Source organism: Bombina bombina, chromosome 4, assembly GCF_027579735.1.
Source record: "Bombina bombina isolate aBomBom1 chromosome 4, aBomBom1.pri, whole genome shotgun sequence".
Lineage (NCBI taxonomy): Eukaryota > Metazoa > Chordata > Amphibia > Anura > Bombinatoridae > Bombina > Bombina bombina.
The window spans coordinates 873577744-873596161 of NC_069502.1; the positions used below are offsets into that span (position 1 = coordinate 873577744).

The following is an 18418-nucleotide window of genomic DNA, read 5'->3' on the forward strand; positions in this document are numbered from 1 at the left end:
CTCTCCCCCCTCTCTTTTTGCTCTCTCTCTCCCCCCTCTCTTTTTGCTCTCTCTCTCCCCCCTCTCTTTTTGCTGTCTCTCTCCCCCTCTCTTTCTTTTGCTGTCTCTCTCCCCCTCTCTCTCTTTTGCTGTCTCTCTCCCCCTCTCTCTCTTTTGCTGTCTCTCTCCCCCTCTCTCTATCCCCCCTCTTCTACTCTATCTACCCTCTTCTTCTCTCGGCATCTGGCCCAGCCCGCATCACGCCCACTCCGCACCCGCCTGGCCACGCCCACTCCACCACACAACGCAAGGTCAGTTGGAAGGCCAGGTGTGTTTGGTCTCGCGCGCAGTCTCTACTGCGCATGACAGCTTCGGACAAACACACTTGGCCTTTTATTATATAGGATATTTTGATATGCAAAAACATATTTACATAACAGACTTGCAGGAAACGCATGTTGCATACTTAGGTTTTGATGCTATATTTGTAATCTCTACAAGACTAATAGGAAATATTAGGTTTATACAGCAAAAGATTATCTGTTCTGTTAAAAAACTGAAACGTGTTTAAAGATATATATATATATATATATTATTTTTTTTTATTATTTTTTTTTTTTTTTTTGATACAACAAAAATGTTTCATGATTAATAAATGAAACAAATGTTATTTTGTGTTAGAACTAACAGGTCATAGTGATGAAAATCTAGACACAGAAGCACATGGAGATGTGCAGAATATTCAGCCAGTGGGGACCTCATCAGACGTCTCTGCAGGTAAAGGATCTATGGCAGAAGCTTCTATTAAAGTAATGGTAAACTCCCCCCTTTGTAGAAATATATCTGAAATATTAGTGATATTTTAAATGGAGTTTAATTAATCAGTTTTTATGAAGATGCTCTAAAACTTACTTTTCATTGTAGTGCTGAAATTCAAATACCTCCTGCTCTGGCAAGGCACTTCATAAGTAATTTTTTTTGTGAGCTAATGGTTTGAACTGTTCTCCAATCGGCGCTCTAGCCATACGGCACTCACACAATTTATTTTTTTGTAGCTAGAGTGCCAATTGAAGAACAGTTCAAACCATTAGCTCACAAAAAAAAAATCCTTTTGAAGTGGGCGGGCGGAGGGTGGGGTATTTGAATTTCAGCACTACATTAAAGGGACAGTTTACTCACAAATTTTCTCCCATTTAATTTGTTCCCAATGATCCACTTTACCTGATCAAGTGCATTCAATTGTTTACAAGTATTTCCATTACCCTTATATTGGCATTTGAAATAGTTTATTTAGCTTGTGGTATCCCCACCCATCCTGAAAGTTTTTGGCCTCAAGGCCAAGTTGTGTAAACACAGCCAGCAGAAGAAATTACACTCCCAGTGGGTTATAGAAGAGATAAGGTAATAACATTTTAATTTTCCATTGTTCTCTCTAAGTATTGGTGATTGGTTTATGGACAGATATAAAAGATAAAGAAGCAGGTACAGTATATGTACACAATGTGATAAAGTAATGAGATCTGATTATACCTACAAGCTCAACCCATTTTATTAGGTTTTGGCTTCAAAACACAACATCAGCTTATTCATATACACAAATAAACCTTAAAAAAAGCAAATCTTATACTTTTTTTACCAGCTGCAGAGTATAAAATGTAATTGGGAACACATTAAGGGAAAAACATTTTTACATACTGTCCCTTTTAAAAGTAAGTTGTACATAGCACAGCTCCATTACCAATTGCAATCATAAAATACTGATGTGTTGTTTAATATTACTATATAATTATGTATGTGCGCTAACTGCACCTAAATCCCATTTAATCGAAAATCTTATTGCATCTTTATTAGAATTAACCGGTCACAGTGATGAAAATCTAGACCCAGGAGCACATGGAGAACTTGTACAAAATATTCAGCCAGTGGAGACCCCATCAGATGTCACTGTAGGTGAGAGATCTATGTGTGAAGATAATCCTATACACTTCAATAAAAATCCACACATGATTCTTTTGTTCTTAAAGAGAGATGAAACCCAAATGTTTTTTTCATGATTCAGATAGAGTAGTGATAACTAACCTTTCACACCCCTGATGTTTTAGAACTACATTTCCCATGATGCCCAACTGGACTGCAGAGTGCCTAAGATTCATGAGAAATGTAGGTTCAAAACATCTGGGGCGCCAAGATTAGCCAACACTGAGAGAGTGCATACATTTTTCAGTTTACTTCTATTATCAATTTAGCTTCATCCTCTAGGTATAGTTTATTTAATAAAAAGTAATGCACTTCTGAGAGCTAGCTGAACACATTTGTAAACCAATGACGAGGCATATAAGTGCAGCTACCAATCAGAAGCTGGCTCCCAGCGTCTAAGCCTTCATAGGTATGCTTTTCAACAAAGGATACCAAGAGTACAAAGCAAATTAGATAATAGAAATAAATTGAAAAGATGTTGAAAATGCTATGTTCTATCTGAATTAAGAATGAAAAATGTGGGTTTCATATCCATACCCAGAGTGACTGTTCTAGGCTTGCAGTGTTTTAATGGTCTTAAAATTGTCTGTGTTATAAACCGTTGTATAAAGAATTCCTGCTCTGAACCGGGTTAATTCTTTGCTGTTACTTCACTGTTACCTAGAGCTGTTGAAGCTCTATACTATGTAAGTAACTTTCCATACAGCTGTGAGAGAGTTTGCTTTTAAATGGTTCATACTATGGTGTTTTCTCCTTCTTTTTGAGGATATCGGAGAAATCCTATACAGAAATACATTCTCACATTAAGTGCTTAACCGCAGAAGTACTTACCCACATTAAGAACAAAAGAATCGTATGTGAACTTAAAAAAATTAAAGGGACAGTCAAGTCCAAAAAAACTTTCATGATTAAAATAGGACATGTCATTTTAAACAACTTTCCACTTTACTTTTATCACCAATTTTGCTTTGTTTCTTGGTATTCTTAGTTGAAAGCTAAATCTAGGATGTTCATATGCTAATTTCTTAGACCTTGAAGGCCGCCTCTAATCGAAATGCATTTTGACAGTTTTTCACCACTGGAGTTCATGTTTTTCATATAGCTAACATTGAGCTCATACACGTGAATTTACAGAGGATTGAGCACTGATTGGCTAAAATGCAAGTCTGTCAGAATAACTGAAATAAGGGGGCAGTCTGCAGAGGTTTAGATACTAGGTAATTACAGAAGTAAAACGTGTATCATTATAACAGTGTTGGTTATGCAAACTGGTGAATGGTTAATTAAGAGATTATCTATCTTTTAAAACAACAACAATTCTGGTGTTGACTGTCCATTTTAGTATTGGTTTGTATTAATGTGCACAAATTTTATATTTACACATAGTCAATGTGATATTGTATCTTTTTGTCTTATATTTTTCTGTTTTGTGATAATTTTTAGTTTTTATTAATAATTATGTAACTGATGGACCACAAGATAGACAGATTGCAATGATAAACTATTAAAGGGACATGATATTTAAAAGTTGAAATACTTGAAAAATGCAGCATATCTAAGGCTGATAAGAAAATATCACCTGAACATCTTTATGTAAAAAAGGAAGATATTTTACACTAAAAATTTACTCAGTAGCCACATCCCATTGTAAAGCAGATTTAAGCAGCCAATCAGGATGCTAGTCTGGGACTTGCAAGGGAGTGTATATCTGGCATGTGCAGGCACAGTCATGTTATTTAACTTCCCAGTTTAAGGAAACCCTTCACAATAAAGCAAAGTGGGAACTCAACACTTATGAATCTCATTTTTTAATGTGCAGATAACCGTAAGAAGAGTTGCTCTGTATCACAGAGCAATTACTATTGTGAGCTGAAGAAATTTTGAGGTGTAATCTGTTTTTACAAATAAATGTTGAAGAGTTATTTTCTTGTCCGCTTTTACTGCATGTCTTTCAAGTGATTTAGCGTATGAATACTATGTCCCTTTTAATGTTCTTTTGTAATTATACTAATTGGGAACAGTGAACAAATACTCACCGTATATCCGTGATGGGGAATAACATACATGGGTTATTACATGATCTAGTTCAGGAGATTAATGAATATTATAGTACAAACTATCCTGTAGTTCTGTAGCCCACAGATATACTGAAAGGAAAGTAGCCTTTATTTTATCTCAGAGAGATCTGCACAGGAGCACACAGATGGTGCCAGTCTCAGGACATATCAAGCATATTATTGTTACATACACACAATGTGCCCACTTATCTGTCAGTCAAGCATATGCACAGAATATATAGACCAATAAGAAGCCTCGTATGCTTTCAGATGGGCACCATGGGCATTTAAATCGTGCCAATCTCAGAGCTCCTATCTACCTACCTAGGTTTAGTCTTCAACAAAGATTACTAAAAGAACAAAGCAAATTTAATAATAGAAGTAAATTGGAAAGTTTTTTTTCTTCTGTTATGTGTGATCAGTCCACGGGTCATCATTACTTCTGGGATATAACTCCTCCCCAACAGGAAATGCAAGAGGATTCACCCAGCAGAGCTGCACATAGCTCCCCCCCTCTACGCCACCCCCAGTCATTCTCTTGCACCCAACGACTAGATAGGATGTGTGAGAGGACTATGGTGATTATACTTAGTTTTTATAACTTCAATCAAAAGTTTGTTATTTTACAATAGCACCGGAGCGTGTTATTGCCTCTCTGGCAGAGTTTGAAGAAGAATCTACCAGAGTTTTTACTATGATTTTAACCGGAGTAGTTAAGATCATATTGCTGTTTCTCGGCCATCTGAGGGAGGTAAAAGCTTCAGATCAGGGGACAGCGGGCAGATGAATCTGCATTGAGGTATGTAGCAGTTTTTATTTTCTGAATGGAATTGATGAGAAAATCCTGCCATACCGTTATAATGACATGTATGTATACTCTACACTTCAGTATTCTGGGGATGGTACTTCACTGGAATTACTCTGTAAAAAGTACATTAAACCTTTTAATAGGTATTTATTATGTTAAACGTTTTTGCTGGAATGTAGAATCGTTTGCATTTTCTGAGGTACTGAGTGAATAAATGTTTGGGCATTATTTTTCCACTTGGCAGTTGCTTGTTTTAATTGTGACAGTTTCGTTTCTCTCTCACTGCTGTGTGTGAGGGGGAGGGGCCGTTTTTGGCGCTCTTTGCTACGCATCAAAAATTTCCAGTCAGTTACTCTTGTATTTCCTGCATGATCCGGTTCATCTCTAACAGAACTCAGGGGTCTTCAAACTTCTTTGAAGGGAGGTAGATTCTCTCAGCAGAGCTGTGAGACTTATATATTGACTGTGATTAAAAACGTTGCTCTCTTATTTTTACGTTTCAAATTTAATTATTGTTACTTTACTAATGGGAACAAACCTTTGCTAAAAGTTGTGTTGTTTTCAAGGATTGATGCTATAACAGTTTTTCAGTTCATTATTTCAACTGTCATTTAATCGTTTAGTGCTTCTTTGAGGCACAGTACGTTTTTGTTAAATAAGATTGTAACCAAGTTGCAAGTTTATTTGCTAGTGTGTTAAACATGTCTGATTCAGAGGAAGATACCTGTGTCATTTGTTCCAATGCCAAGGTGGAGCCCAATAGAAATTTATGTACTAACTGTATTGATGCTACTTTAAATAAAAGCCAATCTGTACAAATTGAACAAATTTCACCAAACAGCGAGGGGAGAGTTATGCCGACTAACTCGCCTCACGTGTCAGTACCTGCATCTCCCGCCCGGGAGGTGCGTGATATTGTGACGCCTAGTACATCTGGGCGGCCATTACAGATAACATTACAAGATATGGCTACTGTTATGACTGAAGTTTTGGCTAAATTACCAGAACTAAGGGGCAAGCGTGATCACTCTGGGGTGAGAACAGAGTGCGCTGATAATACTAGAGCCATGTCTGATACTGCGTCACAGCTTGCAGAGCATGAGGACGGAGAGCTTCATTCTGTGGGTGACGGTTCTGATCCAAACAGATTGGATTCAGATATTTCAAATTTTAAATTTAAATTGGAGAACCTCCGTGTATTACTAGGGGAGGTTTTAGCGGCTCTTAATGATTGTAACACTGTTGCAATACCAGAGAAATTGTGTAGGTTGGATAAATACTTTGCGGTACCGGCGAGTACTGACGTTTTTCCTATACCTAAGAGACTAACTGAAATTGTTACTAAGGAGTGGGATAGACCCGGTGTGCCGTTCTCACCCCCTCCAATATTTAGAAAGATGTTTCCAATAGACGCCACCACACGGGACTTATGGCAAACGGTCCCTAAGGTGGAGGGAGCAGTTTCTACTTTAGCTAAGCGTACCACTATCCCGGTGGAGGATAGCTGTGCTTTTTCAGATCCAATGGATAAAAAATTAGAGGGTTACCTTAAGAAAATGTTTGTTCAACAAGGTTTTATATTGCAACCCCTTGCATGCATCGCGCCGATTACGGCTGCGGCAGCATTTTGGATGGAGTCTCTGGAAGAGAACCTTAGTTCAGCTACGCTGGACGACATTACGGACAGGCTTAGAGTCCTTAAACTAGCTAATTCATTCATTTCGGAGGCCGTAGTACATTTAACCAAACTTACGGCTAAGAACTCAGGATTCGCCATTCAGGCACGTAGGGCGCTGTGGCTAAAATCCTGGTCAGCTGATGTAACTTCTAAGTCCAAATTACTTAATATACCTTTCAAAGGGCAAACTTTATTTGGGCCCGGTTTGAAAGAAATTATCGCTGACATTACAGGAGGTAAGGGCCACGCCCTGCCTCAAGACAAAGCCAAAGCTAAGGCTAGACAGTCTAATTTTCGTCCCTTTCGGAATTTCAAAGCAGGAGCAGCACCAACTTCCACTGCACCAAAACAGGAAGGAGCCGTTGCTCGTTACAGACAAGGCTGGAAACCTAACCAGTCCTGGAACAAGGGCAAGCAGGCCAGGAAACCTGCTGCTGCCCCTAAGACAGCATGAATCGAGGGCCCCCGATCCGGGACCGGATCTAGTGGGGGGCAGACTCTCTCTCTTCGCCCAGGCTTGGGCAAGAGATGTTCAGGATCCCTGGGCGCTAGAGATCATATCTCAGGGATACCTTCTAGACTTCAAATTCTCTCCCCCAAGAGGGAGATTTCATCTGTCAAGGTTGTCAACAAACCAGATAAAGAAAGAAGCGTTTCTACGCTGTGTACAAGATCTGTTATTAATGGGAGTGATCCATCCGGTTCCGCGGTCGGAACAAGGACAAGGGTTTTACTCAAACCTGTTTGTGGTTCCCAAAAAAGAGGGAACTTTCAGGCCAATCTTGGATTTAAAGATCCTAAACAAATTCCTAAGAGTTCCATCGTTCAAAATGGAAACTATTCGGACAATCTTACCCATGATCCAAAAGGGTCAGTACATGACCACAGTGGATTTAAAGGATGCTTACCTTCACATACCGATTCACAAAGATCATTACCGGTATCTAAGGTTTGCCTTCTTAGACAGGCATTACCAGTTTGTAGCTCTTCCATTCGGACTGGCTACGGCTCCAAGAATCTTCACAAAGGTTCTGGGTGCCCTTCTGGCGGTACTAAGACCGCGAGGAATTTCGGTAGCTCCGTACCTAGACGACATTCTGATACAAGCTTCAAGCTTTCAAACTGCCAAGTCTCATACAGAGTTAGTTCTGGCATTTCTAAGGTCGCATGGATGGAAAGTGAACGAAAAGAAGAGTTCTCTCTTTCCTCTCACAAGAGTTCCATTCTTGGGGACTCTTATAGATTCTGTAGAAATGAAGATTTATCTGACAGAAGACAGATTAACAAAGCCTCTAAATGCATGCCGTGTCCTTCATTCCATTCAACTCCCGTCAGTAGCTCAATGCATGGAGGTGATCGGCTTAATGGTAGCAGCAATGGACATAGTACCCTTTGCACGTCTACATCTCAGACCGCTGCAATTGTGCATGCTGAGTCAGTGGAATGGGGATTACTCAGACTTGTCCCCTACTCTGAATCTGGATCAAGAGACCAGAAACTCTCTTCTATGGTGGCTTTCTCGGCCACATCTGTCCAGGGGGATGCCATTCAGCAGGCCGGACTGGACAATTGTAACAACAGACGCCAGCCTACTAGGTTGGGGCGCTGTCTGGAATTCTCTGAAGGCTCAGGGACAATGGAATCAGGAGGAAAGTCTCCTACCAATAAACATTCTGGAATTGAGAGCAGTTCTCAATGCCCTTCTGGCTTGGCCCCAGTTAAAAACTCGGGGGTTCATCAGGTTTCAGTCGGACAACATCACGACTGTAGCTTACATCAACCATCAAGGAGGGACAAGAAGCTCCCTAGCAATGATGGAAGTATCAAAGATAATTCGCTGGGCAGAGTCTCACTCTTGCCACCTGTCAGCAATCCACATCCCGGGAGTGGAGAACTGGGAGGCGGATTTCTTGAGTCGCCAGACTTTTCATCCGGGGGAGTGGGAACTTCATCCGGAGGTCTTTGCCCAAATACTTCGACGTTGGGGCAAACCAGAGATAGATCTCATGGCGTCTCGCCAGAACGCCAAACTTCCTCGCTACGGGTCCAGATCCAGGGATCCGGGAGCGGTTCTGATAGATGCTTTGACAGCACCTTGGAACTTCGGGATGGCTTATGTGTTTCCACCCTTCCCGCTGCTTCCTCGATTGATTGCCAAAATCAAACAGGAGAGAGCATCAGTGATTCTAATAGCGCCTGCATGGCCACGCAGGACTTGGTATGCAGATCTAGTGGACATGTCATCCTGTCCGCCTTGGTCTCTACCTCTAAGACAGGACCTTCTGATACAGGGTCCATTCAAACATCAAAATCTAACTTCTCTGAAGCTGACTGCTTGGAAATTGAACGCTTGATTTTATCAAAACGTGGTTTTTCTGAGTCGGTTATTGATACCCTGATACAGGCTAGGAAGCCTGTTACCAGAAGGATTTACCATAAGATATGGCGTAAATACCTATACTGGTGCGAATCCAAAGGTTACTCCTGGAGTAAGGTTAGGATTCCTAGGATATTGTCCTTTCTACAAGAAGGTTTAGAAAAGGGTTTATCGGCTAGTTCATTAAAGGGACAGATCTCAGCTCTGTCCATCTTGTTGCACAGGCGTCTGTCAGAAAATCCAGACGTCCAGGCCTTTTGTCAGGCTTTAGCTAGAATCAAGCCTGTGTTTAAAACTGTTGCTCCGCCATGGAGTTTAAACCTTGTTCTTAACGTTCTACAAGGAGTTCCGTTTGAACCCCTTCATTCCATTGATATAAAGTTGTTATCTTGGAAAGTGTTATTTTTAATGGCTATTTCTTCGGCTCGGAGAGTCTCTGAGTTATCAGCTTTACATTGTGATTCTCCTTATTTGATTTTTCATTCAGATAAGGTAGTTCTGCGTACTAAACCTGGGTTCTTACCTAAGGTAGTCACTAACAGGAACATCAATCAAGAGATCGTGGTTCCTTCCCTGTGCCCGAATCCTTCTTCAAAGAAGGAACGTCTTCTACACAATCTGGATGTAGTTCGTGCCCTCAAGTTCTACTGTCGTGTACTCTGGTCAGAGGAGAGGTCATAAGGCTTCGGCTACCTCTCTCTCCTTCTGGCTTCGTAGCATAATTCGTTTAGCCTATGAGACTGCTGGACAGCAGCCTCCTGAAAGAATTACAGCTCATTCTACTAGAGCTGTGGCTTCCACTTGGGCCTTTAAGAATGAGGCCTCTGTTGAACAGATTTGCAAGGCTGCAACTTGGTCTTCGCTTCATACTTTTTCCAAATTTTACAAATTTGACACTTTTGCTTCTTCGGAGGCTATTTTTGGGAGAAAGGTTCTTCAGGCAGTGGTTCCTTCTGTATAATGAGCCTGCCTATCCCTCCCGTCATCCGTGTACTTTTGCTTTGGTATTGGTATCCCAGAAGTAATGATGACCCGTGGACTGATCACACATAACAGAAGAAAACATAATTTATGCTTACCTGATAAATTCCTTTCTTCTGTTGTGTGATCAGTCCACGGCCCGCCCTGTTTTTTAAGGCAGGTAAATATTTTTTAAATTATACTCCAGTCGCCACTTCACCCTTGGTTTCTCCTTTCTCGTTGATTCTTGGTCGAATGACTGGGGGTGGCGTAGAGGGGGGGAGCTATGTGCAGCTCTGCTGGGTGAATCCTCTTGCATTTCCTGTTGGGGAGGAGTTATATCCCAGAAGTAATGATGACCCGTGGACTGATCACACAACAGAAGAAAGGAATTTATCAGGTAAGCATAAATTATGTTTTTTTTTAGTTTTTTTTTAAATTGCATGCACTGTCTGAAAGTTGAATGTTTAATTTTGACTTTTGTGTCTCTTTAAATATTATCAGGTGTGACCTGTGTTGGCTTTTTAAGGGGTAATAAAACAGGCAGAATAGCTTCTCGAATCCTACCCCAACACAGACAAATGGCAGGGGTGGGTGTACCGAATTTAGTGGAATACTATCAAGCGGCTAGGCTAGCGCAGACAACCTTATTGAGCAAAAATCCCAAGGATATAATTTGGACAGGAATAGAAGCAGAATTGGCAAGCTATGGGCAGCCAAGCGATATACTGTGGGAAAGACGTGGACCCACCTTCAAGGGGGCTAACACCTCATCCATTACTGTAGAGATGATGCATACATGGACGGCCCTGACTACCTCCTTGCAGCTGATTCCAACAAATTCTAGTGTCAAGCCACTTAAGACTCTTCTGCATTCAGAATTCCATGCACAAATTGGGAAATGGGAAAATAAGGGTTTATACAGGGAAGATAGCTACATTTAATCAGATTCAAGAGAAAATATCACCAAACAAACTACACTGGCTTCTATATCTACAGGAAGCTTCAGCAATTGCCAAATATAGCCCACAATCTACACCACAGAAATTGAGTACACTAGAACATTTTTGTAGCACAAACAATAAAATAAAAAAAATGATCTTCCAAATTTATTTAGCCATACAAAGAGCGAAATATACCTCCAAAACACCTTTATTGGAAAAATGGGAAAAGGATATCAGAAAGGAATATACAAAGGAAGAATGGTAATTTTTCATACCTTGAGTAAAGGATTACTTAGTGCTGCTGACTTCAAGGACAATTATATAAAGACCACTTTTAGATGGTATTTAACCCCTGTAATAATTTCACATTTCACCCCACAGAGCAATAAGAACTGCTATAGAGGCTGTGCCGAAGTAGGGACCTACATCCACATGTGGTGGGAATGCCCCCAAGTATAATATATATGGATTAATTTATCCACTCTGCTTAGCACAGTGTTGTCAGAACGCATCACCTTAACCGTATCGAAAGCCTTATTGAATGAATACATAAAACCATATAATTCAGCTATAAACACATTCATTAGAACCCTTTGTATAGCTACTAGAATCTGTTTTGCCAGGTATTGGAAAACAGGAGGTGCGGATGTGCTGGAAAAATTAAAACCACATACAGTATGTCAAAATTCGCCTCCCATAGCCAAGGCACTAATGACCAATTCCTTAAGATCTGGTTTTACTGGATCATGAAAGTTGATTCATGAGCAAAGACAAAGGACGGCGACAATTACTTTTTATTCTTAGGTAAGATACCAAGTGGGGGAGATGTTATATGAATTGTGTAAAAGAGGGGAACTAATCATATAACGGACTAATTTTGCTTAGGTATGACCCCAACTCTTCTCCTAGGTCTAGTAGACAGAGACAGTTAAAGCAGACATGTTAGGTTTTGTTAATTTGTTATTACTTGTATAATTTTTTTTATTGTATTGTATCATAATCTTTCATGTAAAATACAGGGCTAAAGGATTACAATGCACAACAACTAAAGGTAATGTTGTCCTGGCCTTGGATACACATTTCTATCTTGAGTTAAGAAAGACTAGAAGCCGAACTTAGAGACTTGCTGAGAAATGTACAAACAAAAAGGCTTTACTATTTAATGAAGTATCCAAAGACCCTAAGGGCCTGACCTGTTATGACTTCTATAATTCTACTTTTACATCCCCATTATGGGGATAGGTAATATGGTCAAGATGTCTAAATGAAGGATAATTTATACACTGAACCTAATGTTGTAAAGTCTGATATGTAACTTTTAAATATATCCGCAATAAAAATTATTTCAACTAAATATTATCAGGTGAGTCTTTATGATATCACATCATGCTGTTTTGGATTATCAAGTGTGTATGATATCTAATCAAAATGTGTTTTTTTTTGTCCCCATGTTGTTGGAATACTAGTGCTGTGAGTGTACGTGTATGATGTGTTGCAATATCAATGCTGTGTTGTCCCAATGTCTGGTATATGGGCTGTTGAAGTAGTAGTGTTGTATTATCCCCATATCGGCTATAGGTGCTGTTAGAATGCTAGTTCTATAGTTTCCCCATGTACTGTATAGGGGCTGTTAGAATACTAATGCTGTATTGTCCACATGTCAGATATAGGGGCTGTTGATATAAAATATTGACTTCTATTGTATCATCAAGAGTAGCTGTGCTACTGGATAAAATTATTCATCCAGACCAGACAGGATTTATGAAATCTAGGAACTCACTTAGAAATATTCGTCAAGTTACATCCTTCCTAGATTATGTCTGGAATCTGGATTTAAATAAAGACAAGTTTAAACAATATAGGGAAGCTGCTATACATACTGTTGATGCAGAAAAAGCATTTGATGCAATTAATTGCAATTATTTATTTACAGCTTTAGAGACATTTGGATTTAGAAATCAATTTTTGTAATTTATTCAAAATCTTTATAAAAGATATATCTGAAGAGAGGGACTAGGCAGGGATGCCCTCTCTCTCCTTTACTCTTTGATTTAGCATTGGAACCATTTGCTATATGTTGAGGGTTAGTTTATCAGGAATATTAATGGGTACTCATAGCCTAAAAATTCTTCTTTATGCAGATGATCTGCTTGTTTTTCTTGATAATGTACAACAAACTATTCCTCTAATTCCCCGTTTATTTCATTTCGTCTTCTCGTCTTTTCGTTATATGAGTATAGTTCTACATTGAAATCCAGAAAAATGGTGCAAACTGAATTTTTATCCTATGTTCCAGAAAATTAAAGCTGACCTGGAAATCTGGTCCTCACTGTCAATTTCTTTCTCGGCATGGGCTAATTTGATAAAAACTATTGTTTTCCCCTGAATACTGTATTTGTTACAAAATCTTCCATTATTATTATCTAATAGAGATATTTCTAATCTTTATGGCTGGCAGTCTAAATTTATCTGGGGCAAAAAGAAGCCTTGGATTTCTTTTAATAGGTTAATGCAAAAGCGGTTAACAGCCGTGCTGGCTTTAACAGATCTAAGATTATATAACTGGGCATCTTTGTCCAAGGTTGACCTTGAGTGGATTACAGAATTAAATCGGTTTGTATCATTAGATCTGGAAACATTTCTGGTAGCACCATTTTCATTAAAGGCTGTCCTATAAAAAAAAAATACCTTCTAATATTGTTAAATTGATATCCATAAAAAATGCTATTTGTGCATGGCATAAAATCTGCAGTGTACTGAAGGTGTCCCCAGCATTTTCAGAGTTTCTCCCAATAATGGGTAATCCGGAGTTTATCCCAGGTATATCCCAAGATGTATTTAGAAGATGGGCGGATCTTGGATTACTTTATGTTCATCAAATCTTCGTTGCAAATCAAATAATGACTTCAGGGTCTTTTTTTCCAAAAGTTTAATCTTCCTAGGTCTAATCTATATGCTTATTTTCAGTTGCGTCACTTTGTCTTTTCCCAGAAATGGGATATTGAAGCTTTGTCTGATTTGTCCGATATCAAGAATGTAATACGTAGATTCTTATTCGGTTTTACTTCAATATCTCTGATTTACGACATTATGTTGGCTAAACAGGGTGAATTATATGTAAACAAACTACATATTTTTTTGGGTGTGTTTTTTCCCTCCCTAGATGAGGCCAGGATAAGACAAAGTTTTTTGGCAGTAGATAAATTACAGATCTCTATGTCAAGGAAAGAATCGCACATAAAATGAATTAATAATTATTATTTATCTCCATATAAAATGTCTAGATTCTATCCCTCACAAACCTTTGGGTGTCTACGCTGCTCATTTATTAAAGCTGATATTTTTTCTGTTTTGGTCTTGTCCTAAAATTTTGCAATTTTGGCAGAAGATCTGGTATTGGTATAGCAAACTTTACAAGGATCTGAGACAGTTTACAGCTGATGAAATATTTTTTCTAATAAGTTCTGAGCTCATACCTTAAAGAATGGCCAAAGTCTTAAATACTATTATTCTTACTGCAAGACATCTAATAGTTAAAAGCTGGAAAAACCATGTAGCTCCTAGTTTTTCACTCTTTTTGAAAGAAATTCAGCATCAGATTTTGTTTGAATCTTATCATACAACATTTTTAGTGGAAACTAGGATAAAAAGCTTCCTTCTGGATTGGCTCCCATTAATTAAATCGTACCCACTCCCAATTCAAAGATGTTTTCTCACTCCATTTCTAAATTCTATCTTGTTTGCAGAGCTTGTTATATCTAATTTATTTCCTCCAGTATGGTTGGTTCGACCCAGAGAGGTTGGTCCCTGAGTATCAGGAATATATGACTAGGTGGAGCGGTAATGTTAGGGATAGTGCTGGTTTCCAGTCTATAATAGATTAAACGAGTTTATATGCGGCGGGATGGGGGGAGATTTCCCCCCCTTTTTTTTTTGTTTGTTTTCATTTAATGAATAAAATAAAAACCCCAACAGTGTATGGTTAGTATTCCTCCAATAAAGACATCAGAGTATATGTACATTGATGTTTAGTATAATTTTAGCCCATGTTTTCTGATTAAACTATGATATAGAGATTATTTTATAATGATGATGCATTGGTCTATGTGTAAGACAGAATTGATGTTAATGCCTTGTCTTTATTCTTGCTTTTCTTTTTTCCCTGGCTTCCTGTGTGTTGCAAGGGAAAACGAATGGCTTATGATTTACACTGTTGGATTAAAAATAAAATGGAAAAAAAAAAGATATGGGGCTGTTGGAATACTAGTGCTATATTGTCTTCTTATCAGGTATAGGGGCTCCTGGACTACTAGTGTTGTATTATCCCCATGTCAGGTATAGGGGCTGTTAGAATACTAGTTCTGTATTGTCTCCATATCAAGTATAGGGGCTGTTGGAATACTAGTGCTGTATTGTCACCATGTCAGGTATAGGGGTTGGAATTTGTAAAGCATTATGTTAATGAGCTATAGTGAGGTTTTAATAACCTATGGAGAATATATTTCATTTTGAAAACTTTTACAAAAAGCTGTAATACGTCTCACTTGTGAATTCTGATTGATTACAGTGGGGGTGTATTTGTAGCTAGTCAAGTAACTGATTCCTAGCTAACTCAATTTACTGACACAGGTTGTATTTACTTTGTTTTTTATATCATTACATGGATTTTTTTCCAGATGTGACTGCTAGCAATGTAGAGTCAGGTTTATTTACTTTAAACCACACAAATTTCACATTTTTATTTTAATTTTCTTTTAAAAAGAGTGCATGGGTATATATATATATGAGTTGAGTTTCAGAGTTCAGCAAAACCAAATTAGAAAAACAAAACCAAATTATGGTGCAGTATGTCAGTACTAGGCAATCAAAAACTAAACGTGAGATTTAAATGTGCTCACCTTGTTTAACCTCAAACATGTGAGGTATGTTGGAAGCATGGAGGGGATGTAATCCCTATCTGTGGTAAAGATGTTTCCAGCTGGTATGCATAAACTTTTAGCAGGTGGAAATCTTGATATCCCTGGAGTAGAAATATGTTGGTATTTCAGACAAACTTCTCCTCTCTAGAGTTAGGTAGAGACACTTTAATTCTTTTTGCTGGATTTCTTTCCTTGTTGCTGTTTATTTCTTTTCCCCTTCTTTATACTTGAAAGGCTTCTCCTCTCTGGAGTATGGTATAAACTTTATGTATGCAAACCAATTAGTGCTCAGTTTACATACTATGAGATCAATTGTGGATATTAATTGCAGCACTCATGAGATGTGTATAAATTATGCTTGCAAGGACACAAAGTGAAATTTAAAATAAAAACACTTATTTTCCAATGTCCAATAAAAAACTCCACCCATTCCCTAATTCATTAATCAAATAATAAAAATAATAAATTATTTTTATGCATAAACACATAGGTAAAGTGAGGTAGAGGATCACCTAAGCAATTAGTACTCCCCAGAGAACTGCTCTTAGCAGGCTCCACCTGTGATAAGAACCAAATTGGTTGCTTATTTTAATTTCATTATATTTTTATGCGAAAAAATAAATAAACACATAGGTAAAGCAGCCGTCACTTTAGGCAAAAAATCATAAGGGTGACAGTAATTTTAGGCAGCTTTATTACCTTTGATTACCCCTATGGAAATACGTAAGGATTCCCCACCAGATTTATGTCTAAACACATAGATAAAATTCCAATATCACTAACAAGGAAAAGTTTTTTTTTTTTTTTTTTTTTTTGTTTTCTTTCAAAATATGTGTAAGCCAGTTAGTAATCTGCTTCTAATTTATGCAGACTAATACAAATAAATCAAACCAATCAATGAATATACAATAAGGTACCTGTATTCAATTAACAAGTTAAGTTAAAGCCAATTATCTGCACTTAAACGCCATATAAGCGCTCCTCAGTGCTCTGTGGGCATACCCTCTGATGAAGTGAATGTAATTCACAAAACGCGTAAGGGCATGCCCACTTCTGACGTCACTTCCTGTCCAGGGAGACCAAGCTTCAAACACTTCAGCAACGGACCCTGTCACTGACAGGCTTAAGAATCCACATCCATCCGGATATTGTGAGCTATCTAGAGCTCAAAAAACCACAAGGAATCATCATCTAGCTGTATTTACAGCAGTTCATGTAACTATTTATTACGGTTTTCCATCATAAACACCAACTTATCCACCTGAACTCTGGGAGCTTTTAAGAGCTCAAAACCACCACAAGGAATTTACCTCCAGCTGTACTTACAGCATCCTATACCACAATATCACTAATTTTTATCAGCAAGCTGTTTTTGCACCAGCCCTGATAAAAAAAACTCACTACTGGATTTAAAGAAATATACTATATTTCATCTGCTCACCTACTTCTGTCCCTGATCTGGACTATTATCAAAGAGGATTTCTGTTTATCATTTTTTATTGGACATTGGAAAATAAAAGTGTTTTTATTTTAAATTTCACTTTGTGTCCTTGCAAGCATCATTTATACACATCTCATGAGTGCTGCAATTAATATCCACAAGTGATCTCATAGTATGTAAACTGAGCACTAATTGGTTTGCATACATAAAGTTTATACCATACTCCAGAGAGGAGAAGCCTTTCAAGTATAAAGAAGGGGAAAAGAAATAAACAGCAACAAGGAAAGAAATCCAGCAAAAAGAATTAAAGTGTCTCTACCTAACTCCAGAGAGGAGAAGTTTGTCTGAAATACCAACATATTTCTACTCCAGGGATATCAAGATTTCCACCTGCTAAAAGTTTCTGCATACCAGCTGGAAACATCTTTACCACAGATAGGGATTACATCTCCTCCATGCTTCCAACATACCTCACATGTTTGAGGTTAAACAAGGTGAGCACATTTAAATCTCACGTTTGGTTTTTGATTGCCTAGTACTGACATACTGCACCATAATTTGGTTTTGGTTTTGTTTTTCTCCATTCTATGTGCGCTGAACTCTGAAACTCAACTCCATACCTTTTTCCTTCACATTCCATTTGATGATAGTGGAATATTCAGAAACTAGCTGCCATTGAAATATATCAGGAGGAACTAATTAGAGCAAAATAACCATTTGCAACATACACAGCGCAGATCAAGAAACACCCAAGCAACACTATATATATATATATATATATATATATATATATATATATATATATATATATATATATATATATATATATATATATATATAATTATTTTCTTTTTCAGATGAAAATTATGCCAATGTTTTACGTAATATGAAACAAGCAGAAGATCAGTGGCTAATAAATGAGCAGGAAATATTTGTCAATATTAATACAAGTCAGTTTGTGTGTCATAATTTTAGGGAAGCAGTTCACAGTGAGTTTGAGTGTGTGATGTGTCTGAGGGACGCAGGGTGCAGAGGACTGTACATGAGTGACGTGTCTGAGGGATGCAGGGCTCAGGTAAGTACGTGTGGGAAGTGTTTTGAGGGATGCAGGACGCAGGTGAGTCTAAGTGTGTGATTATGTCTGAGGGTTGCAAGGTGCAGGTGAGGGTTCATGTATGATGTGTCTGAGGGTTGCAAGGTGCAGGTGAGGGCTCATGTATGATGTGTCTGAGGGTTGCAAGGTGCAGGTGAGGGTTCATGTATGATGTGTCTGAGGGT

General features: G+C 38.3%; 1 protein-coding gene across 1 annotated transcript in view; it reads left to right on the forward strand.

The window, feature by feature from the left end:
- LOC128658033 (gastrula zinc finger protein XlCGF66.1) overlaps window positions 1–18418 on the forward strand; it is a 77308-nt gene that overhangs the window by 20039 nt on the left and 38851 nt on the right. The window contains exons 5-6 of the mRNA XM_053712480.1: window positions 661–756; window positions 1831–1929. Of these exons, the coding sequence (XP_053568455.1) occupies window positions 661–756; window positions 1831–1929 (195 nt within the window). The remainder of the gene's footprint in view (window positions 1–660; window positions 757–1830; window positions 1930–18418) is intronic.